This window comes from Phyllopteryx taeniolatus, chromosome 13 (assembly GCF_024500385.1).
Source record: "Phyllopteryx taeniolatus isolate TA_2022b chromosome 13, UOR_Ptae_1.2, whole genome shotgun sequence".
NCBI lineage: Eukaryota > Metazoa > Chordata > Actinopteri > Syngnathiformes > Syngnathidae > Phyllopteryx > Phyllopteryx taeniolatus.
Window position 1 is genome coordinate 12603417 of NC_084514.1, and position 25450 is coordinate 12628866.

A 25450-nucleotide genomic window follows, 5' to 3' on the forward strand; every position below is an offset into this window, starting at 1 on the left:
TATAACACTGTACCGTAAAAAAAGACTTTGCAGACTTTTATTTGATATACAAGTCGTTCGGATTTCAACAGGATATAGTTTTGCATTTTTGTCTACACAAAGAACAACCGTCGTGCCGGTTACCAATTCCCGAGTAAATCCCATTATTTTGGCATAACCTATTTCATCAATAATAATGATATATTACATTTCTGCCAAACAACATTTGTTTTTATTGACTTTTTGGCTTCAAAGTGCTGCCAATTTTGCCTTTTGTCGAAATTGCGGAACAACGGCGGGAACTTCAATTTGGTCTTTCTGGAACTTTGCTGCGTGGGTTAGGCTTTTCAAATTGTTCACATTGTGACGAACAGCTGGAATTGATCAGATTGCAGACGTTCTGAAAAAACAACACTGCATTTGCTCTGTGTTTATATACCGGAAACAGGAAGTGAAGCACTCCTCGTTGACACGAGCACTTGAACAAAACTGCAACGCACAGGAAATGAAATGCATTTATGTGACCTTTCGGTTTTTGGGTGTGCAAATGGGACTAATGTCGCTGATAGAAAATGGCCGTGGCGACCAACGTGACCTCTTTCAAGTCCCTTTGGCAGCCCGGGATTCTCGGGGCACATCTTTTGTCCGGCCGTCCGCTCATCCGCGCGTCAGCAGTAGTCAACTGAAAGGCTGCACTGTCTCCTTATAGAGCCATTGTCTCTTGCATAATACAAAATATCCCCCAAAACAAAGTCCAGCACAGAGGAATGCAGGGCTGCGCGTGTCACCATTGTGGAACACATTCTGTCCAATTGGTTTTCTCCACACAGTCCTCTCAGCGATATTTATATCCCAGTGTGGGCACTCTATATAGGTTGCTGTAATATAATGATTTGTACGTTAACCCCTTTCACTTCTTTTCATAACTCGCGATGATGTTTGTGTTGTAAATGAAAGGGTGGTTTACGTAACAAAGAGGACCGCAAACTTTTTCAATGTGTCTAAATGCGTTAACACCCGTGAGTAATCAAACACGAGACGTGCATACGATGCCGCAAAAAGCATGCGATATTCTCGGAACACCGAGGACTGCGGCGGGGCCAAGTGGAAACCGCGCGCGATTCCTGATTCCTGATTCACTGCCCGGTGAGCTGAGAAGAAGGCCTCCTGCTTGGCTAGATTTGGCAGACATCCGGGGCTCAGGTGAAATAGCAGAAACAGCGGGACGTGCACACGCTGAAACTCGAAGCCGTCGCTCTATCACCCAGCTCACAGATGCTATATATTAGAGAAGCATGTTACCAATAAATAAAGATGCCTTTCAAAGTTTCTCAACTCTGTTTCATCTGTTCCTATTTTTTTTCCATGAGATTTAACTTTCAGTTTGTCCATTGATGCTGATGCTCCATTTTACCCGTGTCTCAGCGCGAATGGTGCTAAATGCTGTCTATGAAAGGGAATGCATTTTTGTGTATGTTTAGTATCAGTGGATTTTTCCATACCACTTGCCTACATTCGGGTCACTGGTGAGATGGAGCGCGAGACGGTGTACACCCTGGAATATTCGCCAGGACACAATCAGACAAACAACCATTCATAGGTTTCCTAATTTACACCTGTTGGCAAAGAGGCTTCAAATAACTTACAAAGCATGTTTTTGCAATGTGGGAGGAAGCCTGAGTAAACCCGTGCAAGCGCACCGGAAGGCCAGAACAGCGATTTGAATCCAGCGAGGCAGATGTGCTGACCACGAGTTCACCATGCTGCGCTACTCAATTACTGTCACTCTGTCACTGCAATGATATGTTGTTGCTTTCCACCTCTGCATTCAAACATTTCTTCCACATTTGTTTGTGGTGCAACAAAGAACCAGATTCTCACTTTTGTTACGTATGATCCCCAATGTTGATTTTTTTTTTTTTTTTAGTAGATGGTGCATTCATGTGATGAAGTCATGCTTTCACACAGTGTGACAGCTGTGGTTGCACCTTTTTGCATGGTGAGTAATGGAGGTGAGTCAGAGGGGAACTTTTCTTGACCATACAAACACCAGCATAGCAAAGGATAACAAGAATGATTCACTGGTGTTCTTTCTTGAGCGTACCTGGAGGCGCGCACACACACAAACGCCCGCCCGCCCGCTCCTCCAACGAACACACGTAAACAACTTCTTAACTGGTGTGACCGACGGGCAAGTGTTGGTCAAATATTTTATTTTTTATTTTTTTCCTCTCCAAGAGATCATCTTCAACTAACATACGATCTTTTTCAATGTCCTTTTGGTCACCTAGCAACCAATGTCAACACACAACAGCATCCTGCCAACTTTGGCTAGCAAGCGCAGCAGCCGGAAAGTAAACAATTAGCGTTTAGAAAGGTAGTTACAAAAATAATAAAAATAAAAATAAAAAAAATGGTAAAACAGACGATTCCGATATATGCTCGTTTAAAGCCCACCAAGAAAAATGCGGCGGTAAGTTGACACGTACTATGATTTGAGTTCATTTAGCATACGAAACCCACGTTGGCTTTCAATGGGAGTACGAATACAGGTACAACCTTAAATGTTTATGCATCATTTAGGAAAGAAAAGCACAACATTTTTGGGGGGGAAGTCTCTGACTAAACCGTCAATTTGGATAAAGCTTATTTGAAGCCAAACCATAGCTAAAGAGAAATGGATTGGAATCATAATTTAAACATATTCTAGCCCTAATTTCTCAGTAAAGACAACTGATTTTGATACAGCAGCACCTGACTGACCACATGAAAAGTTGGCTTTTAGGCTATTTTATCTGGAGTAAACTAGCCCCCTATAGTGAGCAATTGATGTTTTTTCTCTGTGTGATTTGAACCACTACTTTATTGGTCATTGTCTGTGGGCTTTTTGAAAGTCACTATTATTATTATTTCCAAAATTGGGGCGTCTCTCAAATGCTTTTAGGGCAATGCTTCAGCAGCCCTAAAATGGGGCTACAAACAGCTGTGCATACGAAAACAATTCCAATTGCACCAGCAAAGCCCCTGGCAAAGAATTCCCTCCCTCAAATCCAGTTTATTGTCTGAGCACAACAACTGATGGGAGGAATAATCAAATGACACAGATGGTTTCTGTGGCCATTTAGCTAGCACAGACAATATTGAGCACAATGAAATGACCGCAGCCACATCGTTGCGTGCGGCTTTTTGACATTCTGCACGTCCACGAGAAAGCCACAAAGCAAGGGTGGCAGTGAAAACAATCTAATTGTTAAGGTTGGATCCTTTTCACCCCATTGGCTTGTCATTACATTTGTGTCTAGAAGAGACATATGCCAGCGCATGCGAAACGAAAGGAAGGGTGGGTGCGTTGAACTTGACCCGGCCGACCTCCCTTGAAATGCCTGAATTCAGTCTGTATGTTGGCGGTTAATGTTGGCCAGTTTTTCTCGTATCCCCTGAGGCACGACTAATGGCCTTAGTAAGCACAATTCTACACTAGATCCACAACGCAACCGTGATGGCTTGTTCATTTCATTTCTGTAGCTTCCCACATTTCGTTTTGGGGCAGACGGTGCCCACAGCACAAGATTGTCCGCGGTACTTCGTGGTACTTCGGCTTGACCTTCTTGTACGGCACCTTCGCCATACGGACACAATATGCGTCGCTCAATTTTCGACAGCACTTGAATTCATTCGGGTTGTGGGTGACTTGATAGCCTGTGCCACCTGATTTTGGGCGAGAGGCAGCGTACGCCCTTGACTCGGCGCATAACCATTCCCACTCACATATGGACAAGTTAGAGTATTCTATTTACTCATTCTGCATGTTTTTAGAATATGGCATGATAGATTGCTATGTAGGTGGCAGCGCCAGGAGTTTGATTGACTGCGCAGTTGTCTCTGGCTCCCTCAGGTGTACTCTGTGGACAACGAGCAGCCGATGAGCGCTTCGCTGGAGTTTGTGGTGCCCAAGGACATGGCTGATGGCTTTGTGAACAACAAAAGGGAGTCCTTCAGCTTCAGGTGCTCCTTTCAGAGGAATTTGTTGCCTCATAACCTTCATCAATGGACTGATTTATCCACTATGGATAAAGTGATTCTCTCGGGTAGTGGTGCATGTGTGTAAGTGCTACTATGCAGTACTGTAAGCTCAATTGATTTGGCCCCCAACTTTTTGGGTCAAAATAGTGTCAGTATTTTTCTTGTGTATAGCTCATATAGCTAATAGAGTTAACGTTTTTTTTTCAGGATTTTGTCCTTATACCCCACCACAATGAATTTGAAGTCAAAAGAATATGTGATTCAAATGTAGACGTTCAGCTTGAAGTGGGGAAGTGTCCTAAAATGGATTTGTCCATTTAGAAATCTATAGCTCCATTTTTTTTTTAGTCCAAGATGATTTGGACTTCAAATTCCGAATGAGGACCGCCAGACCGTCGTGTTCGTTTTTTTTTGGGTGGTTTCCTTGACTTTTGTTTTGTCTCAGCTCCGTTGAGCTGAGATGACCCCAACCCTTCTGCAGTTTCTCAACAGTCTGCCCATGGAGGAATATGACATTTCTTGAGTTTCAGAACAGTCGCAGTATGTTGAGGAAAGCGCCCTATGGTGTTTTTCCGTCCTATGGTGTGGTGGTGTATCAAAGCAAAATCATAAGAACTTGGGTATCTTCACCGTACATATGGCCACTCATCGGATTTCAAGACACCGAAACATCCATCCTTTTCTATAACCCGTGTCCTTATTAGGAATCGTAGGTGTGCTGAGTTGGAGGTGCACATAATTCCATTCGAAATAAAGAGTGGAAAAGTTACAATCGTGAATCGCTACCCAAGGTGAATATGAGGAATAATCAATCCCTCTATCTACCAGCTCTGTCATTGCTGAACCACAGCATCTGGCCTATACTGTAAACCCGCCGGGCAGGGCTCACGCCACGCTTCCAAGCCCTAAATTCACAGTTAGGGAGTCAGACAGTAGTGGACATGTCTGGAGAGTCTTCGCAAACCACAGGCTCTTATAATAGCTCGCGGAGGTTCCCTTATGCCCTTGTAGAAATAGGATTTCCACATTTAACAACCCTCTTGGGTGGATTCCACTCACAGCCCTCTCATCTTTTTTTTCTGGGCTCAAACACGATTGTAGACTTCTTTAGAAAACATAACGGCTTAGACTTAATCCATTGTGGAAATGAAATACGAAGCACCTTTAGCGTACGCGTGATTAACGGTGTTGTGTGTGTGCGCGCGCGCGCTATTTTCGGAGCAGTACAAACATTGAAAACCATGTCGACTTTTTTCCAGGTTCCAAAAAGTGTTTGACCAAGCAACCAAACAAGAAGAAATATTCGAACATGTCGCAAAACCAGTTGCAGACAGGTAAAGCAATCAATGACATTACACTATAACTTTGAAATGGCATTGTCTTTGAAAAACATCCGGGCCGTACGCGTCGATTTGAGTTTGAATACGTTTACAAATGATGAGGTTCACCCAGCCCTACACACAGAAACTCACCTCAAGTCAGTGTTTTAAGATGCAAATGAAGGGTGTCCTTGACGTACGTCGACCACAAAGTCGACTCATCTGGCAGGCGAGATGGAAAATCCTGTCACAACTTTGATAAGCCACAGCACAAGAGGGATTCCGTGAGCGCTTTTGTTTGAAGGGACGTGCTGTCCTTCGACTAACTTCCCGAAGAATCGAGATCAAAAGTGAGCTTTGAAAAAAAACAAAAACAATGCTTAGTTGTTGTGTATTTCCTGAAAAAATACGTTAAGAGTGCCAGTTTTGGTTTTTTTTTGTCAGAGCTCTCTAACCCGAACAATCTTCAGCCTTTCAGGGATTATTGTGAAGTAGAAAAGTAAGTGAGGTTCAAGCCTACTGTATCTGATTCAAGGACAGATACCAGATGGTCACGCTAGGTATGCTCTGCTTTCCAGAGCGTTCGTCACGGTTTATGGAATTATTGCCCCACTGATATGAAAGGATATCCAACCCACATTGCTTAGAGCAGCAGCAGCAGCAGTTAAATGTTTACCTCCTAAACAACCTCTCCACCCAAACTTCACTCTGGTCCAGCGGGTCGTTAATTCCCGCTTCGATGCTTGCCAAAATTGCAACTTGCCAGGAGAGGGAATGGACATGGAATTTCCTGTGATTAAAGTTGGTTGTGTTGTAATGTAAAAAGGTGTTTCCTCCTCCTCCTCCTCCTCCTCCTCCACAAGCATTTGGCACAATTTAGCCTCCACATCCTTTCATCAGAGTCAATGCAAGTGTGTGTGCTTGTTTGTCTATATGTTTCCCCGCAATCGGTCGTCGACCAGTCCAGGGCGAAGCCCGCCTCCCGTCCGACGTCAGCCGGGGAAGGATAAGTGGCATGAAGAAAATGAATGGATCGACAGATCGCTTCGCTATCTCTGTAATGGGTCACGATAGACACGCAACCGCTCTCCGTAACACATGTAGACAGACGCTTTCCAAAAAATGGGAATGTCATTTATTTCCATAATTCCATTCAAAAAGTTCAACTTTTCATGGCCCACAATTTCAACAATTTCAACTATTGACTTGTTTATTTTTGCATAATTTGGGCTTCCAGCTCAGCAAACGCACAAAATCAGGAATTAAAAAAATGTGACTACTGTGAAGAAATCCGCCCAAATTTTGCAGGCCGTAAATGTTTGAAACTGAGTGTCACACACACCTGGCGTCTCCTGAACTCAAAGCACTTGCGCAGGTTTCCCCAGGTGTCATTAAATGGCTTCCGTTTGGTTCCATTGTCTCAGTTGGGTTCAATATGGGGAAGACTGCAGACTTGACAACTGGCCAGAAGACCATCATTGACAGCCTCCATAGGATGGGGAAGCCACACAAGTTCACAGCGTTCACAGAGCGCCGCGTCCAAGCATATCAGTGGAAAGTCGAGTTGAAGGACAAAATGTGGCAGGAGGAGGAGATGCACCAGCAAAAGAGATGACCGTGGGCTATCAAACAGAGAAGATTCAGAATCTAGCGGAGATCCAGAAAGAGTGGAATCACAGGCGGGAGTCACAGCTTCAAAAACCAGCACATTCCGACGCATCCGGGATGTTGTGGCGGCTAGTAAACATCGAGGTAGTCATTAGTCATCAGTTCAATTGATCTCGGTTGTTCTTTGATACCGCTGTAATGCACACACGCGTGACCAAACGTAACGTTAAAAAGGTCCCGTATTTTGCCTATTGAGACCTCCATAGAGGGACTCTCTAGCATGGACTTCGTATAAAAGTGTCAATTTCATTCAAAAAACACCTCGGTGTTGTCATCTGAAAAGTGTCCAGAAAAGGCCCCTCGAACAGCTACTTCTGTTTGACCCAGTTTTGTATCCGCTTTGTCCATATTTGGCTTGGACTGCCCCTTTTCCTCCCCATTTGTGAGCGCTGGCTCGGGAGCGCAAACGCGAGTGACGAGGATGAGCTCGAGAAATTCCAATGACCGGATTTCAGGGCTCTCGGCAGAAAACTGTGTGTTTAATTCACGTTTTACATGTTTACTGTGGCACTAGAGAGACAATATTACATCCCAAATCGAAAGTTTCCTTTTCAGAGACGAGCACAGGAACAGAAAGCATTACAAACAACGCTCTACCATAGTTCTGCAAGGATAAGATGCTTGAACACCGGCTTCCCAGTAAATTGCCGCATCAGAAGTGTAACAGTCGAGCCGGGAGTTGCCCGGCTGTCCCTTACAGACGGGACTCACCGAGGCGGGAATTGGCCGTCTCCAACGTGCGTGTTCGAAGTAGACGATATCTACTTTCAAAACAAATAGTCGCAGGTGTTTAACCTCCCATTCAAGCAGGTTCACGTTCTATTAACCATGTACTAGAGCTCATTTGTAATCAGTAATCACTACGATAATCCAATTTGGACCGCTGCGATGAAAAGACTGAAACGCAGTTGTTGTACTTTCGCCACCATCCAACAAACATATTTCTGACCTCTTACCTCGTGCTGGACATCCATCTATTGTCCATAGTGCTTTTCCTCATTAGAGACATCTCATCGCAGATGAGCCGGGTAAAAGTGACCGTCATTCTTTTTTTCAGTGCTTCTCAAACCCTGAGCCTCTCGTTTCTTGAAAGATGAGTTGCGACGACAAGGGTCTGCTATGACTCAAACTGGTCATTTCAAACCTGGCATTAGTTCAAAAAAAGAATCACCATTCATAGTTTGAGAGGAACGGCCAATCGAATTATGTTGGCACGGCAACACAGACAATCAATGGCGTCGTACCGATGCACGGCTATGAAACCGATCCGTCTGCTTTTGTTATATAAATTGTTGTGAAGTTTTTTTCCGTACAGGGTTGCTGAGCTGGAAAAGGTGAGTCATCTCGTAAAAAAGTTGATTCTCACATGAGATGCTTATTATCTCCTTCTTCTTGGTTGTTGTCAATAATCCAAAGGTCTCGGGCCACTCATAGAATCGGTTTATAGTTTTACATGCCTAATCTACAGCACTTCAACTGTGGAAAAACTGCTTCCATTTTTTGTTTCCCTCCATTGCACCTAAATACTATTGGTTTCCATTGCTTCAATTCAGAGCCAAACCAAATCGAGTACCAGTCGAGTGGGTTTTCTTTCACTCACACTTGAAGACATTTTTCCTTTGCCGTCAGATGTCTGCCGCCATCACGTCTCTCCACTTGTAGCGCATCCATCTTTTCCTGGGGATTTATATTGTCACATTTCATTCACTCTGACTTTGATCTCCTTTGGCTTCCAGTATTAAAACAATCCAATCAAATAAAGCATTACAATCAATCGGTGATGTCATGAAATTGCAAATGACCCGTTACGCAATTACGATTGCGTAACGATACTGCGTACTTTTGAAAGCAGCAGTAAAAAAAGAATTTCTTACCTACGCCGAGCCCAAATGTTTGATTGATTTTGTGTCGTAGGTTTACAAAATAACAGATTTCAACATTTTCATTACGTTAAGGCATCTATTTTCACTTTCCGCTCGCTTTGAGGCCAAGTGGGGTAGTGACTTGCCTGCTTACTGTTTGTGGACTTAAGCATGCAATCTGCCACCTACAGGATTGGGGTGGAACAGTATTTCGACCCTGATTCGAATTACTCGGCCTTTATGGGCGTCTGAGATGTGTCGAGTACCATTTAGTTTCTTTTTCCTCTGCTTCAGAACTCCCAACACATTTAGGAATTGTAAATGGCTATCATAAACGCAGACTGTAGTAAGTCAAGCAAAAGAATGTATTTGCTAACCCGAGTTAGCAAATGTCCAAATGTGTTTTGTCACACGCGCATGTACCGCACATGACCGTGACTAACATCAGCGCTGGTGCAGGCGGGTCGGCATCTGTCCTCAATTGCCTTACCTGGATAAATAAAGGTTAACTAAATGAAAACATATCGAAGAACATGAGGTACCGAGGCTGTTTCCCCCATATTTTTACTGGAACCTACGGGAGCCCCTTTGCATTTGATCCAAGTTAGGACCTATTCTTTTGACTGGAATGCGTTTTGTCTCCGCAGTGTATTGGCTGGCTACAATGGCGCCGTCTTTGCCTACGGTCAAACGGGCAGCGGGAAGACCTTCACCATCACGGGAGGGGCAGAGCGCTACAACGATCGTGGCATTGTTCCCCGCACGCTTTCATACCTCTATGAGCGCTTCAGTCAGGTTAGGGTCAGTCACTCAACCCTTCTGGAACCAATCTCTCTCATGAATATCATTGATGACGAGGAATCTTGTTTTCTCCAAGCCAAGATTCTCATTTCTTTTACGTCAGCTGTCCTTCCTTATTCACCACATCCATAAATCAAACACTCATACTGTACGTGCACGTTCTTGTTCCAGTCTCAACAAAGTCGAACAAAAAATGTTGATTGTATCCAACTCAAGTGACTTGAGGTCAGAGCTCAGAGTAGATGAGTTGGTTGCAGTTTCACACCCTGTCCATTTTTAAATGGTCTTCTGTAGACTTTCAGGGAAGGTTGTATGTGAAAGGGAGAACACGATTCATTACAAAGGATGTCAGAAGCGAGATGTTGAGCAGTAGCCGAGGTCAAAGGTCAGGTGGGTACCTATTTGTCACTGCTCTTTAAAATGATTTCCTTGACTGCTAACAGGCCACTTCACAGCACTAAACCACTGTCCACTGGCAGTTTTGTAGTTGAAAACGTACAGATGTCAATAACACGTTTCATTTGAATTGATTCCAATATTAGACACATTCTGCCCTACAGGACAGCAGCACAGTGTACAGTACCCACATATCGTACTTGGAGATCTACAACGAAATGGGTTACGACCTCCTGGATTCCAGACATGAAGCATCTCGATTGGAGGACCTACAGTCAGTATGCTTTTTGGAACTCTTTTTCGTGACAGATGGAACAATTGGATTTTACAATTAGGCACTTCAGGCTGCCCCCATCTGTCTGACCCTAACCAACCTCATCGAGGCATGTAAAACCTTAGGTGACTCTGTCGAGGAAAAAATATGGTTTTGCCTAAATCCCAGCTAAGGTTCAGGTAACTTGGTGTTGGGGTTTTTGAATCCGTCTGAAAGTTGTTTGAAAATGCCAAACAATGCAGGAACCCACAGCAAAGACAGTAGTCGGCATGCTTATTTGAACACGAAAAAGACTATTCACAGGCGGCAAGGTGGTCAGTTCTGAGGAGCCGGGTTCAAATCCCGGCCTCGCCTGTGTAGGGCTTGCATTCGCCGTGTGCCTGCGTGGGTTTTCTCCAGGTACTCTGGTTTCCTCCCACATCCCAAAAACGTGCATGGTAGGTTGATTGAAGACTCAGAATTGCCCGTAGTACGTGACAGTACGTGCCCTGCGACTGGCTCCGCCTCTCGCCCGAAGATAGCCGGGATAGGCTCCAGCACGCCGGCGACCCTCGTGAGGAGAAGCGGCTTGGAAAAGGAATGAATGAAGGAAGACAAATCACCGATCGTTCCATCATTGTTTGAAGCACGTGTGGGTGTAACTGAGCCTTATTTCGACAGTCCCCTTGAACTGCCTGGAATCTATTGTGTGGTGAATTATGGAGACCGAACTGTTTACCAATCCAATACAGACTGCCAACAGGAATAACGCTTTTGGATAGTGATTAATGCGGTCAAATTGGTGATAGATTTTGAAGAAATAGCTTGTTATTTAGTCTTCGGAAACTTATTTTTTTCTTGTCTTCAGCCATTTTTTCTTCTTCTGTTGCTTTACTCTCTGCCTCTCATCTCTCCCGTCTGTCTCGAGGTTTGTCGGTCTGTGATCTTTTTCTGTCACTGGCAATACATCAGCAAAATAGATATTAGACTTCCAGGCACAACATCAGCTTGCTCCATCAATTTGGTGTTTGTCCTGTATTTCCTTTTAAGGCACTTCTCTCGTTCGCAGATGCTTCTGCTCAAGGTTTAGATACCCGCAAATCATAGTCTTCTGGAAATAGACAGTGCCCGATGTTAACCATGCTGTGGCTGCACTTGCTGATTCCAGAAGAAGCTGTGGCACTGTTGGTCTGCCTTTCTCTTCCACTTCCCATCTCTCGTCACATCAGTGCACTCTGTTATCCTCCTCTGCAGCATTCCTCTATGACCGGACAGGACAGGACAGGACAGGACAGGACAGACGACAGCGCTCTAATTACATTGCATATTGAATTGACTCTTTATTATTTTTCAGCCTTTTGTAAAATAGATATTTTTCGATGGGTGGATTTGGACAAATAATGGTAATGCAAAACCACAGTAACATTAGTATTCCTGTGTTAAAGTAGTAGTGGTGAGCACGTCACCCTCATAATCAAAAGGTTTGCGGTTTGAATCCAGGCTTACAGTAGCCCTTCCTATTACAATTTACAACGATCTGATCGGCCAATAATTAGCATTTTATGCTGACCGGCTTTCATGTCATGATTCGCCGATCGATCGTCTCCGCAAAAGACATTCACTCCATGTCGCCGTCGCGTACCGATCTAAAAGCTACTTTATTTTTAGCCTTATCACGTGTCTTATGATGAATCACTGTCACTATCTGATGGTCAATAAAGTTTTATTTCAATCTTGTCAGTGAAAAAGAAAATTTGACGGTGTGGGACTTTTTTGCGGTGCCTTAGACAGACAACACGTAATGCCTGGATCAGACTAATTTGGTCTTTCACGATTGTCAGACTACTGCAATAAAATCTTGTATTCCCATACCACCGCATCCCGTCTTTTACGATCACCGGGCTTTATCTTGTCAAATCAAACGCCGCTACTTGTTACCATGGCGACGACAACCACAATAGATCACGCAAATTTATTGTGTGTTGGGGGGAGGGGGGGGATCATAAAATAAGTAAAAACGTGTGGTGGTCATCACCGATGCTCTGGAGAGGACGTTCATTCACAGATTGCTTGAGGTATGTTCACGTACTTTTAATACGATACGGCTAGCAAAGGGGCAACAAAACGTTCTGTAGCCTAGCAAGCTAACGCTAGCACTAACAGTTGTAGGTAAGCATGCCGGCGTTTCTGTTGAATTAAGTTTTGGTGTGTGCGAAGTCATTTAATTCCACTAAGTTGGCACCCTGCGATTGGCTGGCGACCGGTTCAGGGTGAAAATAGCTGGGATAGGCTCCAGCAGCCCGCGAAAATGGATGGATGGAAGTTGGCACCCATTCTTTTTGTTTCGACCTGACTGAAAACCTAAACTTATGTCACTGGCCAATCCTTGAATGCCCCTAGAGGTCATTAAGGTTTTACCTTTTGTCTAAAATGCTCGAGAATATTTTTGAAGGTACTCAGTATACAGTAAATGAGCAGGTCATTTACAGTGGGGCAAAAAAGTATTTAGTCAGCCGTCTTGTGATCAGATTGGTGATCGGTTATCGTTTTTTTAGACTCGCTGATCGGCGATCGGCCCCAAAAATCCTCATAGTGCGAAGCCTACTACAGTGTACCCTCTATTGAATAATCGAGTATTCGGATCACCGGTATTTTTGCTTGGTTAAAGAGCAATTATGAATGGAACAGGGGAAATAGACATTTTGCTTAATAATGAATGATAATCGACTCCCCTTTTTTTATTTCTTAAATTCACATTGTGCATAGAAGCAAACATTTTCAGTGGGGCAATTTGAAAAAAATCTATAGTAAGTTTCAGTTTAAACTTAGCATTTCTTGGATAAAAAAAGATGAGGCATTAATTAGAAAAAAGAATAAATACCCTTTACATTGTGTACCGTCACTGGGGCAGCTAGCATGTGAGCATGCGCCACAATAATGGAATAGGTTCACGGCCGTGCGGGTGACCAGATGCCGACAGGCTGCGTCTGGTTTGGTCTTTGTCTCTGTTTTGCTTTGTCATGTTTGAGTCGAAATAGATTGATAATCCTGCTCTTTCTGAGAATAAAATCCTGTTTTTTCATTCCCAGAAAAGTAATTATCATGGAAGATACTGAGCAGAACATCCATCTTCGGAACCTTTCATTGCAGCAGTCCGCAAATGAAGAGGAGGCTCTCAATCTGTTGTTCTTGGGCGACACCAATCGAATGATTGCCGAAGTAAGTAAGAGGGGCCTGGTGGAGATATTATACTCAGATATCTGAGTTAAAAAGGAATATGCCTTTTGATCCGCACACTCAAATATCGTTAGTTTCCGAGAGAACCGCTTCTGTCGTCCCGTTTGCGTTGTTCAATGAATTCAATTACCATTGACTTAATGTGTATTGGTTTTGAATAAACTGAAGATATAGTGAGCGATGATGTTTCATCATCAAGGAGGGGCGAGCGGCGATGTCGAGGCACAGACCCGTACTCCCTAAAGCCTGCCTTTGCCGTAGGAGAGTTGGGACTTGGAGCAATTTAAAAGGAAACAATCAGGTGTGAAATGTAACAACCAGGTCAATGTTTTGTGGGCCGCCTACTGTATATCTGAAAATGGGCCCACCAACCTACCTGAGCGCACCGCGGCCGCAGAGTGCGCGCCTCCCACCCGAAGCATTCTTGCTTTGCTGCCCGAGTTTTGAAGCCTTGATTTCCATGGCATCCACCTGCAGAGGCTGCACTGGCTGCAGGCGTAAGGGCTTTCTTTTGCGCCATTTCTCATTTTTGGGGATAATTCAATGAAGCGAATCCATTTGCCAACAACTGTGTAGAATTGGTTTTCTCTGAAGAAAGAAGAAACACAGATGGTATCGATCGAAATGTAGTCTTTTTGTCGGGTGTTGACGAGATTACGTCTTGTACTTGAGGACATTGTGGTGAGATTTTGTCAATGAAAGAAATGCCCCACTGTTTTTCCATCTTTTGGTTGGGGAGCCCTCAGCAGCCACCCACACAGAGCCTCACTGGGTGAAACTTTCACTTGAGCCTGAAGCCAACAACATCCACATTGTCAATTTGTCACCGCCTCGAAAAAGAAAAAAAACAAGGCTCCGTATGCAGTCGAAAAAAGCTCTTCTTTTTGTGTCCCTGCCATATGGACACACACTCAGCAGAAGAGGAGCGCATTCATTTCGAGAACCGACAATACCCTCCACTGTTTTATTGGAAATGCAATTCACCGACACCACTTCTCACCTCTCCTATGACCTCATCAAAACATATTTCCTCTCGTCTGTTTTTTTCCCTGCACCTCAGAGTTCCTTTTCCTCTTGTTAGGATAAGCGCATGAACTCCATCCCCCAAACTTCCTGTCCTTACTTCAACTTTTCAAGGACTGGGGTGGATTAACGTTGATCCCGATTTCACCAAATTCTAGTTTTTGTAGAAAGAGGTTGGTGAGTTGTGTGGTCAACATGTGTTGCATGGAAGATCGACATGTGCGCAACTGAGAACAAAAGAAAGCTCCACACATTTGTTTACAAAGGATGCATTGTGTGCCGCTTTTGCAAAATTACCAAGACTTCGTCCTTGTGTCATTCGGGTTAGTTTTCATCAGCCTTTAACTTTATAAACATTCCATGTGATCTCAATGGGCCTTATGTAGAAATGTTCTCACTCTGCGCACGAGTTGAAGCCTCGGAAATGCCAGCGGTCCGCTTCCCATGATTATTTAGTACATTCGTCAACTCGCGAGCAAATTCACGCTTTGAGTCATTATCGTTGAAGTGATTATTGTTGTTTTTAGAAATGACCGTCGTTCGTCTCGGGTCAAATACGTAGTTGATGTATTTGCAAATCTTGAGCCTTCGTTATTTGTGCGTCTGAGGAGGTTTCTCAATTTGTTCGCAGAGTAGGAACAAAACCAATCTTGATTCATCACACACTTTTGCGTCAAACGTACAAAGAAGAAGAAGAAGAAGAATCCTCTTTTATTGTCATGAACATGCATGCATGCACACGAAATGTGTTCTCTGCATTTAAGCCATCACAGTGAACACATACACATGTTAGTGGAACACACCGGAGCAGGGGGCAGCCGAAGCGCCCGGGGAGCATTTCGGGGTATCACACCACAGCCGTGAGTCCGGGGGATGTTGGCGGATGGTCCAGTCGGGGTTTTGAACCTAGGTCCGCCACGGTGGCAGGCGATGAGCTTAACCATTGGGCCACGGCTGCCAAACGCAGCATTTAAGCACAACTCTGCGCATACATACGGTTGGAGAAAGAGGCCCAATTAGTAACAGGGAGTAAGTCACGAGTGTCAAATTCCAAAGAACTCAATTACAATTTGGGAGTCATTGTTTTTCATTGAGCACCGTCCATATGTTGCACATCTTGATTTGGTGGCTAAAGTTTGTTTCTGCTGAATAAATCACATTGTGTTTTTGTCTCTGACAAGTCACAGCCTAACTTGTCGTACACTGGTGACCATCTTAAAATCCACCACCATCTGTTGACTGCTCATTGTTTACACATGCCGCAACGTGTTTGAATCAGCAGAAGCAAGGGAAACGAGGATGAAAAGAAAAGATGTTTGTTGTCTGAATGAATCACAGATGGAAACTCGACGTTGTTTTATGTCTTTCCAAGGCCAATACTGTTGTTGATTCAAAACTTGATTGCGCTCGTACTTACTGTCCTTCCTTTTCCGCGCCGCAGACTCCCACGAACCGGGCTTCAACACGGTCCCACTGCATTTTCACCGTGCACCTGTGTCGGCGCGAGCCCGGCTCCGCGACGCTGCGACGCTCTAAGCTCCACCTGGTGGACCTGGCCGGGTCGGATCGAGTCGGCAAGACCGGCTTGAATGGGCAGTTGCTCACCGAGGCCAAATACATCAACCTCTCCCTCCATTACTTAGAACAGGTACTTTGCGAAAACAATGCTGTTTTTCGATTTACGGGAGCACGAAATATTGGGACAAAGTGTGCGGCACATCCCCCATTTTCACCGTCACCATTCAACACTATCAAAAAACACAAGTACTGAGAAACCCGCGAGGTGTTCGGGTGGATCTTTATATCCCTCCTCAATTCTACTATTTTCCACAATTCGAAATGATCGAGCTGTGTGGGAGCAGGTTGTGGAAGGCCCTTTTTTCTGTGAGTCCACGGAGACATTGTTGGATGAGTTGTGTGGGAAGCACCGGAGAGAAAAGCCTCACCGTCATCCAACACGGGTGACCTCACAAATATCCCCCGGACACATTTGTGTCTGTCAAAAACGGTGGCGAAAGATTTTCCACAAGAGTGTGATGCTGTTTTAACTCTTCACATTTCATCTTAACAAACAACAGCAATGACCCACCGGATGTGTTGTCGTTTGTTTTGTCAGCGCTTTGCCTCTCTTCGCGTGTGCTTTCTTCAGGTTATCATCGCTCTGTCAGAGCGGGGTCGCTGCCATATCCCATACAGGAACTCGATGCTGACATCTGTGCTCAGGGATAGCCTTGGAGGCAACTGCAAGACCACTATGATTGCGACTGTGGCAGTGGACAAGAACAACGTGGATGTAAGACGCGGCGTTCAGACGGATTGCAAATATCCTGTTTGAAGTGTGTTCAGCTTTCCACTGAAGAACAATTTACCCTCTACCAAAATACAGGAGTCCATCTCTACATGTCGCTTTGCGCAGCGGGTGGCTATTATCAAGAATGAGGCAATATTGAATGAAGAACTCGATCCTGCCGTGGTGAGACAGCCGCATACTCTTCGATACCTCGGCAGTCCCAAATCCCCTAACTCACACACACAATCATCACACCACATCTGCCATTGCAGCCAGGCGCCTTTCACATGGCTTCCAAGCCTTAATTTGATCAGCAAATGATTTGAGCTTCAAAATGGAACTCAGCGTAATCTACCATGTGTTTAAGCGTCCTCTTTAGCAATCCAAAACCACTTTTTTCCAACGGTCGAAAAGAATCGCTTGCCCGTCCGTCTTGCTATACTTCAACTATTCACACATTGCATCAATTCTGGTTCGCCCTCTTTTAGGCCAGTACCTCACACTCACAGAAAGTCCAAGTTGCACACTCGCATCCTAACCCTCACCAGACAGAATGACTTCAGGTGACTGACTTGCTTTGGAAATAAGCAACAAGACCTTACTCATGCAAATACACATTACTGAATTCTTCTTCTTCTTCTTCTTCTTATTGTTGAGACGGTCATCCTGATACCCTTTGAAATAATCAGCAAATCAGTTCTGCCGTCATGGACAAAAAAAACGGCGAGAAAAAGAGCATTGGACACAAACGTACCGATTGAATTTGCGATGCAATTCAACTTAGGCGTCTTGTCTGCTGTTGATCAGAGTTAATGGTTGTCCTTAATGGAAGTCGGACAATCATTTGTGGAAGTTTGAAGAAGCCAAATTTGACAAAGACCCTCAACGGAAGTGGTGGACCAATGGCAAATCTTACGTACTTTCTAATTCCATCACTTTTCAGGTTTGGTTTCATCTCACGGTAAATAAAACATGCAGTAAAAAGTGCATGCAGACAAGAATGCGCGCTAAGGGTTGTTCCAACCCGAAATTAAACAACTTCAATTTCATCTTGTTTCTTCCTAAAGGCGTGACCTCAATGTTGCAATTATGGTCTCCAAAGACTAAAAGCCATACTTATACTATATATATATATATATATATACACATACGATATTGTAATACAACTGCAAAATCCTGCATTTTAAGACTTAATGATTTGCCTTCAGTCAACTTTTAAAACACCATATCATCTCCTTGATATGGCTTTCTTGAAATGCTATACAGTGTACGCACGCTCATCCCTGTGAGCATCTCTATTGTTTATTTTGTGTTCAAATTATTATTCCTACTGATTTTTCATATTGCTGTAATGTGCCCATATGCTATCGTTTTGTTGCGACCAGGCAACAGCCGTGTTTAGACTTTGCGGGTACCTCTGTTTCCCCGTATTTGCAGCACGTTTGTGTGTGGTAAAGTCGGCCGTCGTCGTGAATTGAAGCTGCAACTTGTAGTTACGCAGGAGCGCTTGCAGTGCACTGCGGAGGGAGTTTGTTTGCAGAGTCTATTTCAGTCAGGACTCTTTTGTAAGCGGATGGATGACTGGTTAGAGCATCTGCCTCACAGTTCTGAGGACCCGGGTTCAAATCCGGCCTCGCCTGTGTGGAGTTTGCGTGTTCTCCCCGTGCCAGCGTGGCTTTTCTCCGGGTACTGCGGTTTCCTCCCACATCCCCAAAACATGCACGGTAGGTTCATTGAAGACTCTAAACTGCCCGGAGTGAGTGGAAGTGAGTGCGAATGGTTGTTTGTCTCTGGCCGGCGACCGGTTCAGGGCGTACCCCGCCTCGCGCCCGAAGACGGCCGGGGTAGGCTCCAGCGTGAGGAGAAGCGCTAGGGGAAACGAATGTTGTTTACCCAAAATGAGAACAGAATGAATTTGTCTGGGACATTTCCACGCCATCAAATCTGCATGTTGCTACGCTGCACTAATCTTGACCGCTGTCATATATGCTTCTATGCTGACGTCATCAGTCACGCATTCTTCGTGGTTATTTCGATATTTTAAATTCCGCTTTGGCGTTGTGGTACCAGTGTGGGCTCCGCCCGCTGAAATAGACTACTGCTGATCGTGCTGTCCGACCGCCGGTGGTCAGCCTTTGAGGATGCAGCTGGGAGTCTCGCGTCAGACCGCAGGCTCCAAAAAAGGTGCAGGGTGCACTTTGGCACTCCGATGTCAGCTGTGCAAAAAAATGCAAAATAGGAGGTGCATTTTCATTCAGTGCGATGGCACCTGCCCAAAAGCACAAGGCAGGTCTGCTTCTTCTTCGAGCGTCTTGCGGTCACACTGTTTGACAGTCGGCGAGATTCCTGCCGTGTGCTTCTAAATTGGGTTTGCTTAAAATAGGCACCGCATTGTTACGATGGAGAAGTCCCTCTGACCTTTGACCTTGCAACGGTGGAGTCTGGAAGGGTCACACACTGTTGTTGTATTTCCTCATGAAAATGTTCCAGTCTCCAGTCAGACTCTAACCAGGGACAATAGGGTGCATGCGATCAACTTGCTTTTAGGGCATTCAATTAAGAAATGAAGGTGCATTCCATAGTGTGTGCGTGTCTGACTTGTTGTTCTTAAGGGCCTGGAACTGACAGCCTTTAGTTTGCCTTTTGGGGGGAAAAAAATAACGAAAGAAATTCAATAAATATTTACTGTCGTCGTGACTACAATAACCATTCCTTTGTCGTTAGCTCTTTGGGTAGTTTTAAAGTCATCTTATTAACTCAAATGTCCACGCTCACGTGACCAGGACGTACTGTACATTATAATAATAATGCAAAGCTATCTTTCTAAAGAATCCCATTGCCACTGGATGAGAAATTGGGTGAAACTAAAAGACATTTGGTAGCAATAAAGAGGGCTTTCCTCGTACGAAGCCCATTTTTGTGCACCCCTGTTAAATCATCCCGTCCAGCTGATACGGAAAGCATATTGTTGAAGGTCCTTGTTGAACATTCAACCGATTTGGCTCAGGTGTCATTACTCTAACCCATTTCTCTATTTCTGTTGCTGCTGGATGGAAAAGCGGGGTCTGTTATACAGTGGGACCAAATCAGTTCACACATGATGGCAAACAAAAGGAATCTGGCAACCCATCCATATCTTAGATCTAACAATGTCCAATCAAGTTTTAAATCTGCAACTATTACCACTCATCTATCCCGAACGCTTCATTGCTCGATGCCTACTGAACGCTACTGAAGTGATGCAAAATTGTTTCGCGGAACCTTTTGAGGAATAGATCCTGCTTTTTTTCCCCATTCACCATTTATTAGAAAAAAAAGGAGAAAGAGTATCAGACAGACTCAAGATGCAGGATCCTAACGTGGACGAGCAGAGAGCAGCAGGAGGTTGACCGAGAGCATGTTTGCCATCCTTCTTTTTCTTGTTGTCTTGAATCCCTCCAAATGCATTCGCATGATAACGCACAAAATGGTCTCATCACTTGGCAGCAGTCACATGACCTGGATTTGTGCGTAAAGTGTAGGATGCTTCGTTTTGTGTCACATATGGAAATGTGTACCACATCTGTATCGTTTACATTCTGTGGACACGCATTTGAAGCTGTTATTTTGGGGCGAATTACAGTTGATTGCTCGCCTGAAGCAGGAGGTTCAATCTCTGAAGGAGGAGCTGACCATGCTGACGGGAGAGGAGAGAGATGACCGGCTCACTGTGGAGGAGATGACCAAGTACGTGCCGTTGCAGTTGCGACGCACCGCTCGAAGTCTGCTCTGTTCGTATGACACAAACTAACCCACTCGAAGCGCGTGATGTCTGTTTTGATATGTCGTCTACGTCTTTTTGCTTTCATGCTTAGTGTTGCGCACGCACGCTTTGGTCTGTCCTGCGACAGCATCCGCAGTCCTCTCTGATCTGCCGTCGATGGCTTACCCGCAGTCTTCATAACGTCTGAAGACGTCACACCTAAAGCAAAGGCAATCCCGTTTGTTTTTCGGGCAAGGTTTTTTTTTCCTCCTTGAGCGATTGCGCGTGGCACGGCAGAACCAAACGTTGATTTATCTAAAAAGCACTCACGTTGGAGAGTCCCAAAATGAGACCGTAGTATTTGTTTCACTGCTTCATCATGATTGCGTGCAAAATAAAGACAACATCTGCGTCTTCTTTGAATCCACTTGGATGGTCTTTCCAGTGGTTGCTTCCAAAACGTGGGAAACCAATGTTTGGACTATCACCACAGATAGTTTATCAACTGACTGGCCCAGTGTAGCTGGAACACGAATTTAAGTAAATAGTTGTCTTTGAACAGACCTAACTTTAAACACTAAAAACCAAAATACAGATGAGCACTGTTGAGCGTGATTGATTGTAACATGTAAGTGCAGTGGTTTAACATTTCTGTCTGTTTGATTAGGTTGCAAGAGTCAGTCAAGGCCTTTCTAGATGATCCTGGTCCAGACGTCACACTGACTTTGGGACCCGATATGAGAAAAATCCAGTCCTGTTTTGGCCTGCTGAAGGTAATAAATAGATTTCCAATATTTATAGTAGTCCCTGTCAGTACCGTGTCCGTCTGACTCATATCTGTCTCTTCTCGCTATTGCTGGGGTGGAGGAGCAATGCCCATTTTCATCCCGGTCGTGGGTGAAAAACAGCGGACCGGGAGACTTTCTCCAAACAGCCCGTGTGTTCTTTGTGATCTTAGAAAAAAGGGCACGGACACTTTGCTGTGTTTCATGAGGGTTAATGTGCTCCGTGAGTACATCCGAGATATAGCGCTCAGGGAAATTTGGTCCCTCCATTAGTAGTAACGTAACGTGACATTTTCCAAAGGTGACACTGTCAAAAATGCCAAGTCTGCTTTGAACGGCCACTCCAACCTGAGTAGAAAAGTCGGATGGTGGGCTCCGGAGAAAGGGTTTTTTTTTTTTTTTTTTTTGTGTTGGAAACATTTCCTTTTTGGCGAACACTTTTGTGTGATGGTCCAAAACGCATTCAAATTAGAATAAATATTGACGTGAATATTTCCTAGCATTTCTCCTCGACCCTTTCATTTTGTCTGCTATTCGGGGAAGCCCTTGAATCGGTTGACAAGCTCTAGTTCAACATTTCAACCAATAAGATCGTACGGGCCGAAAGTCCAAGGAGGTTTCTGAGTTGACGGGTCAAATGGCGTCACTTGCCCTAACAAGTGGACTCAAATAGCACAAATGTAAGACTATTTCTTCATGAGAGTTTGTTTGTATGTGCCCTGCGATTGGCTGGCGACCGGTTCAGGGCGTAGCCCGCCTCCCGCCCGAAGATAGCCGGGACAGGATCCGGCACTCCCGCGACCCTCGTGAGGAGAAGCGGTGCGGAAAATGGATGGATGACTTTTCGAGGCCTTTGAAGGTCTCATTCCATGTTCTTTTTTGCAAAATTCCACAAAGATGGTGACCACTTTTCACGCTGCTCCTGTTAATGTTACAGGAGCTTAGTTTGCTTTACCGGGAGTGAGTTAAACATGTTCACTGTTTTGCCCTCTGTCCATTCCGTTTATTATTTTCATCGGAAGAATTCCAGTTCGGTTGGCTGACGAGCTCATCTCATCTCTTCTCTTCCGATCGATAGATTGACAACCGTTTTTGGTGCAGCATCCGCAGTGATGCGGCCAGTGTATCGAGCTAAGCTAGAAGGTCAAGCTCTAGTGGGAGACAAATGTGGAAAAGAAGTGCACGGATGTCCTAACTAAGTGATTTTGCTCACTGTATGTATATTGTCTTTTTGTGGATAATACTTTCCTGGTTAAGCCCATTAGGTTCATATATAATTTGTACATTCTAACACTCCCAGACAATGTTGATAATGTACCTTTGTGTGTGTGTGTGTGTGTGTGTGTGCGTGCGTGCATTTTCTATATGTGCTCAGTACAACTTTAAATGAAATGGAAAAACAAGCGATACAAATATTCGGCCTTTGTGAAGATCAACAATTATCGGAACATAAGCTCAATCACACTCGAATGACAGTTGAAAGTTTTCTCGTTGTGCTGAGCAGCTCTTTTATGCTCAACTGTTGCTTTGCTGCTGCACATGATGACAACTTTTCACTCTAACGTTCCTGTGCTGCTCTGTCAAATGCGCCAAAGTCCTTTTCAATGGATGGGCCTTAAACCTTTTCTGCAAAGTTGGTGTACCCTTCGTCCTGACTTTCTTAGCATCCCCACAAAGTTGTCCAAATGTGTGATTTTTGTTGTGGGAACAGGCAATGATTCTGGGCAATCGGAATGGAAACGGCAATAGCCGCGATCTACAGGAGTCACCGGCAGCCGTACCGCAGGAAAACGACATTCAGGAGCACCGCTGTGCAGAAGAAGTCGTCGCACTCAAGGAGTTGCTGAAGCAACGGGATCACGAAATCAGTATCCTTTGGCATCGAGTTGTCATCGCATAATACTTAGTTTGCTCAATGATTCTCAACTGGTGGCTCGGGACCCAAACGTGGGTCGTGGGGCTGTTTCGGCCGAGTTGCGGACAGGTAGTAAAAAACTGTTAGAACTGTTACGGTTGCTTCGGTTCCCCGAAATGATAATAATAGATGTTGCACTAAAAAGAAGAGATACGATTTTGTGCATGCGGTTATGTTTACAGTGGTGTGTTGTTGGCCGGGGCGCACACCGCTTCGGCGATGCCCCTCGAAAAACCAATTCATCGTCCAGCCTCAGTTTCTTAACAAGGGACTCTCAAACATGTCAGCATGAGTAGTTATGTTTAAAAATATGGTATTCCTATTTTTTCAAAGGCTATTTTTGAACATGTTCTTTCTTGTTCCTAACTGCTGTCATAGTGGGTCGCGCCTTGGCAACAATACAACAAAAATGCAGGTGCCAGGGTGCCAACCAATGAGAATCAATGAGTGGCACATTGCTGCTTCGCAATTGACAAGAGGTCCTAAATTTTCCAGCGGAGTGATGAGCAGCATAATGTTTCAAGCATCCCGATTTTTGACACTCAAATCCCAAATATTCATCTCACAGTGCAGAGCTTTGTCTTATTCAATGGTCAACATGCGGTCCACTAAAACTGGAGCGACCTGCGGCCCTCCAAATGAGTTTTGTGCTCCACCACCGCTCTGGTTTCAAGGCATGCGCTGTATTTCCTGTGATGTTTGCCTTCTTGGACAACTTAATAGAAAGTGACAAGAAAAATGGAGCCGAAAGATTGAATGAACATCATGAGATATGTGTGACCACAATATTGGTAGAGAATGGCTTTCGAGGGAGCCCGCTGATCCAGAAATATTTTCACTCTATACTTCAAGTTTAGGGTCGTGCTTAGCGTAAATGAAGATATCAGATGCCAGACATCGCCGTGATGGAAAAACCTGCTGGACATTAACTTGTATGAAACAATGAAATGAAACCTTGAGATAAAGTCTATTAAAGCCACTCTCGATTCAATTAGTGGTGGGTTTCAAAATGAGGACGTGGTCAGTAGAGACTGTAATGGAGACACAGTTGGGAACTGTCATGCTGTCGTTTCCACTAACATCCCCTTTTTAGCAATCCCGATTCTTCATTACTGAACGTCCGAAATGTTCTGCTGACTACCGCAGTTTTTGTTGTGTCGTCTGTCCACAGCTAAACATGCGCCGATGTCACGACAAGACATACAAATGCGTCGGTCATCAAATGTACAGTACATCCAGTTTATGTGGGACATACACCAGAATCGTAACGACCATTCGTCCACATTGCCTCCCGAGAGAGGCGAAGAGGCTCGCGTTGGTGGCGGAGGTGAGGCTCTCACTTGACTCGTAGAGGCTTTAGGTTCACTCGGAGACTCTTCTGCTGGAGGCGCTGACGGTGTAGCTTGGAGAAAAAACATGGTGGTGGATAGTTGGTGTTGTCTTTGTTTTTTCTTTTGCTTGAAAATTCCCCTGTACAAGGACACAACCCCGTCAACACGATTGCTACACTCGACAGCTGGAAGCATATTGTCGTCAATGTCTTGTGCAGGTTCTCCAGGCTAAGGCCACGTTTTTCAGTTTCTTCTTCGTCTTCCTCTTTGTTTTCTTCCTCACTTGCAGATCGATAAGGGCGCTGACATCTTCTTCCGTCATGTCGACAAATCCTTCACCCCTTCTCCACCGCTGAATGACGGACTTCGTCAGGAGTGAAGCCCGGATAGTCGTGCACCACACGTTCGGCCATAATTTCTTCCGGCTCGAATTTATGGTCTCACTTTTCACGTCCTTTGATGCTTGCTGGATATGAGACAAACATGAGGCAAAGTCGTAACGACGCCAGTATGCTTTCAAGGTGAATTCTTCATTGTCGTGGTCAACTGCCGAGATGAGGCCCTCCATCGTGGAGCGAGTGTAGAGTGCCTTAAAGGCACGAATGACGCCTTGATCCATCGGCTGTGTTGAAACTCTATCCGCACCCCGTCATATTGCAGGTCCGTTGCATGGCCTCCTGCAATCGTCCATCAGGAGAAGGACCTTAAATGGGAGGCCCTTTTCAGCCAGATACAGCTTCGCCTGGAGAATGACGCAATGGAGGAACCATTCGAGGGTCAGAGCTTTCGTTATCCAGGCCCTGGAGTTATGCATCCGGTACACGGG

At 44.8% G+C, this 25450-nt stretch overlaps 1 protein-coding gene across 9 annotated transcripts in view; it reads left to right on the forward strand.

The window, feature by feature from the left end:
- The first annotated feature begins 2303 nt into the window (after window positions 1–2303).
- LOC133487815 (kinesin-like protein KIF6) overlaps window positions 2304–25450 on the forward strand; it is a 54357-nt gene continuing 31210 nt past the window's right edge. For 7 of the 9 annotated variants that reach the window (XR_009791456.1, XR_009791457.1, XR_009791458.1 and 4 more), the window contains exons 1-12: window positions 2304–2452; window positions 3875–3984; window positions 5262–5336; window positions 9499–9646; window positions 10213–10322; window positions 13391–13520; window positions 16003–16209; window positions 16711–16854; window positions 16948–17034; window positions 20474–20577; window positions 21261–21366; window positions 23090–23246. Coding sequence is in view for 6 of the 9 variants with exons in the window: in XM_061794972.1 (XP_061650956.1) it covers window positions 2393–2452; window positions 3875–3984; window positions 5262–5336; window positions 9499–9646; window positions 10213–10322; window positions 13391–13520; window positions 16003–16209; window positions 16711–16854; window positions 16948–17034; window positions 20474–20577; window positions 21261–21366; window positions 23090–23246 (1438 nt within the window). In the remaining 3 variants the exon portion in view is untranslated. Of the gene's footprint in view, window positions 2453–3874; window positions 3985–5261; window positions 5337–9498; window positions 9647–9801; window positions 10043–10212; window positions 10323–13390; window positions 13521–16002; window positions 16210–16710; window positions 16855–16947; window positions 17035–20473; window positions 20578–21260; window positions 21367–23089; window positions 23247–25450 lie in introns of those variants that run through there. The other 2 variants (XM_061794975.1, XM_061794977.1) reach the window with 2 other exon arrangements.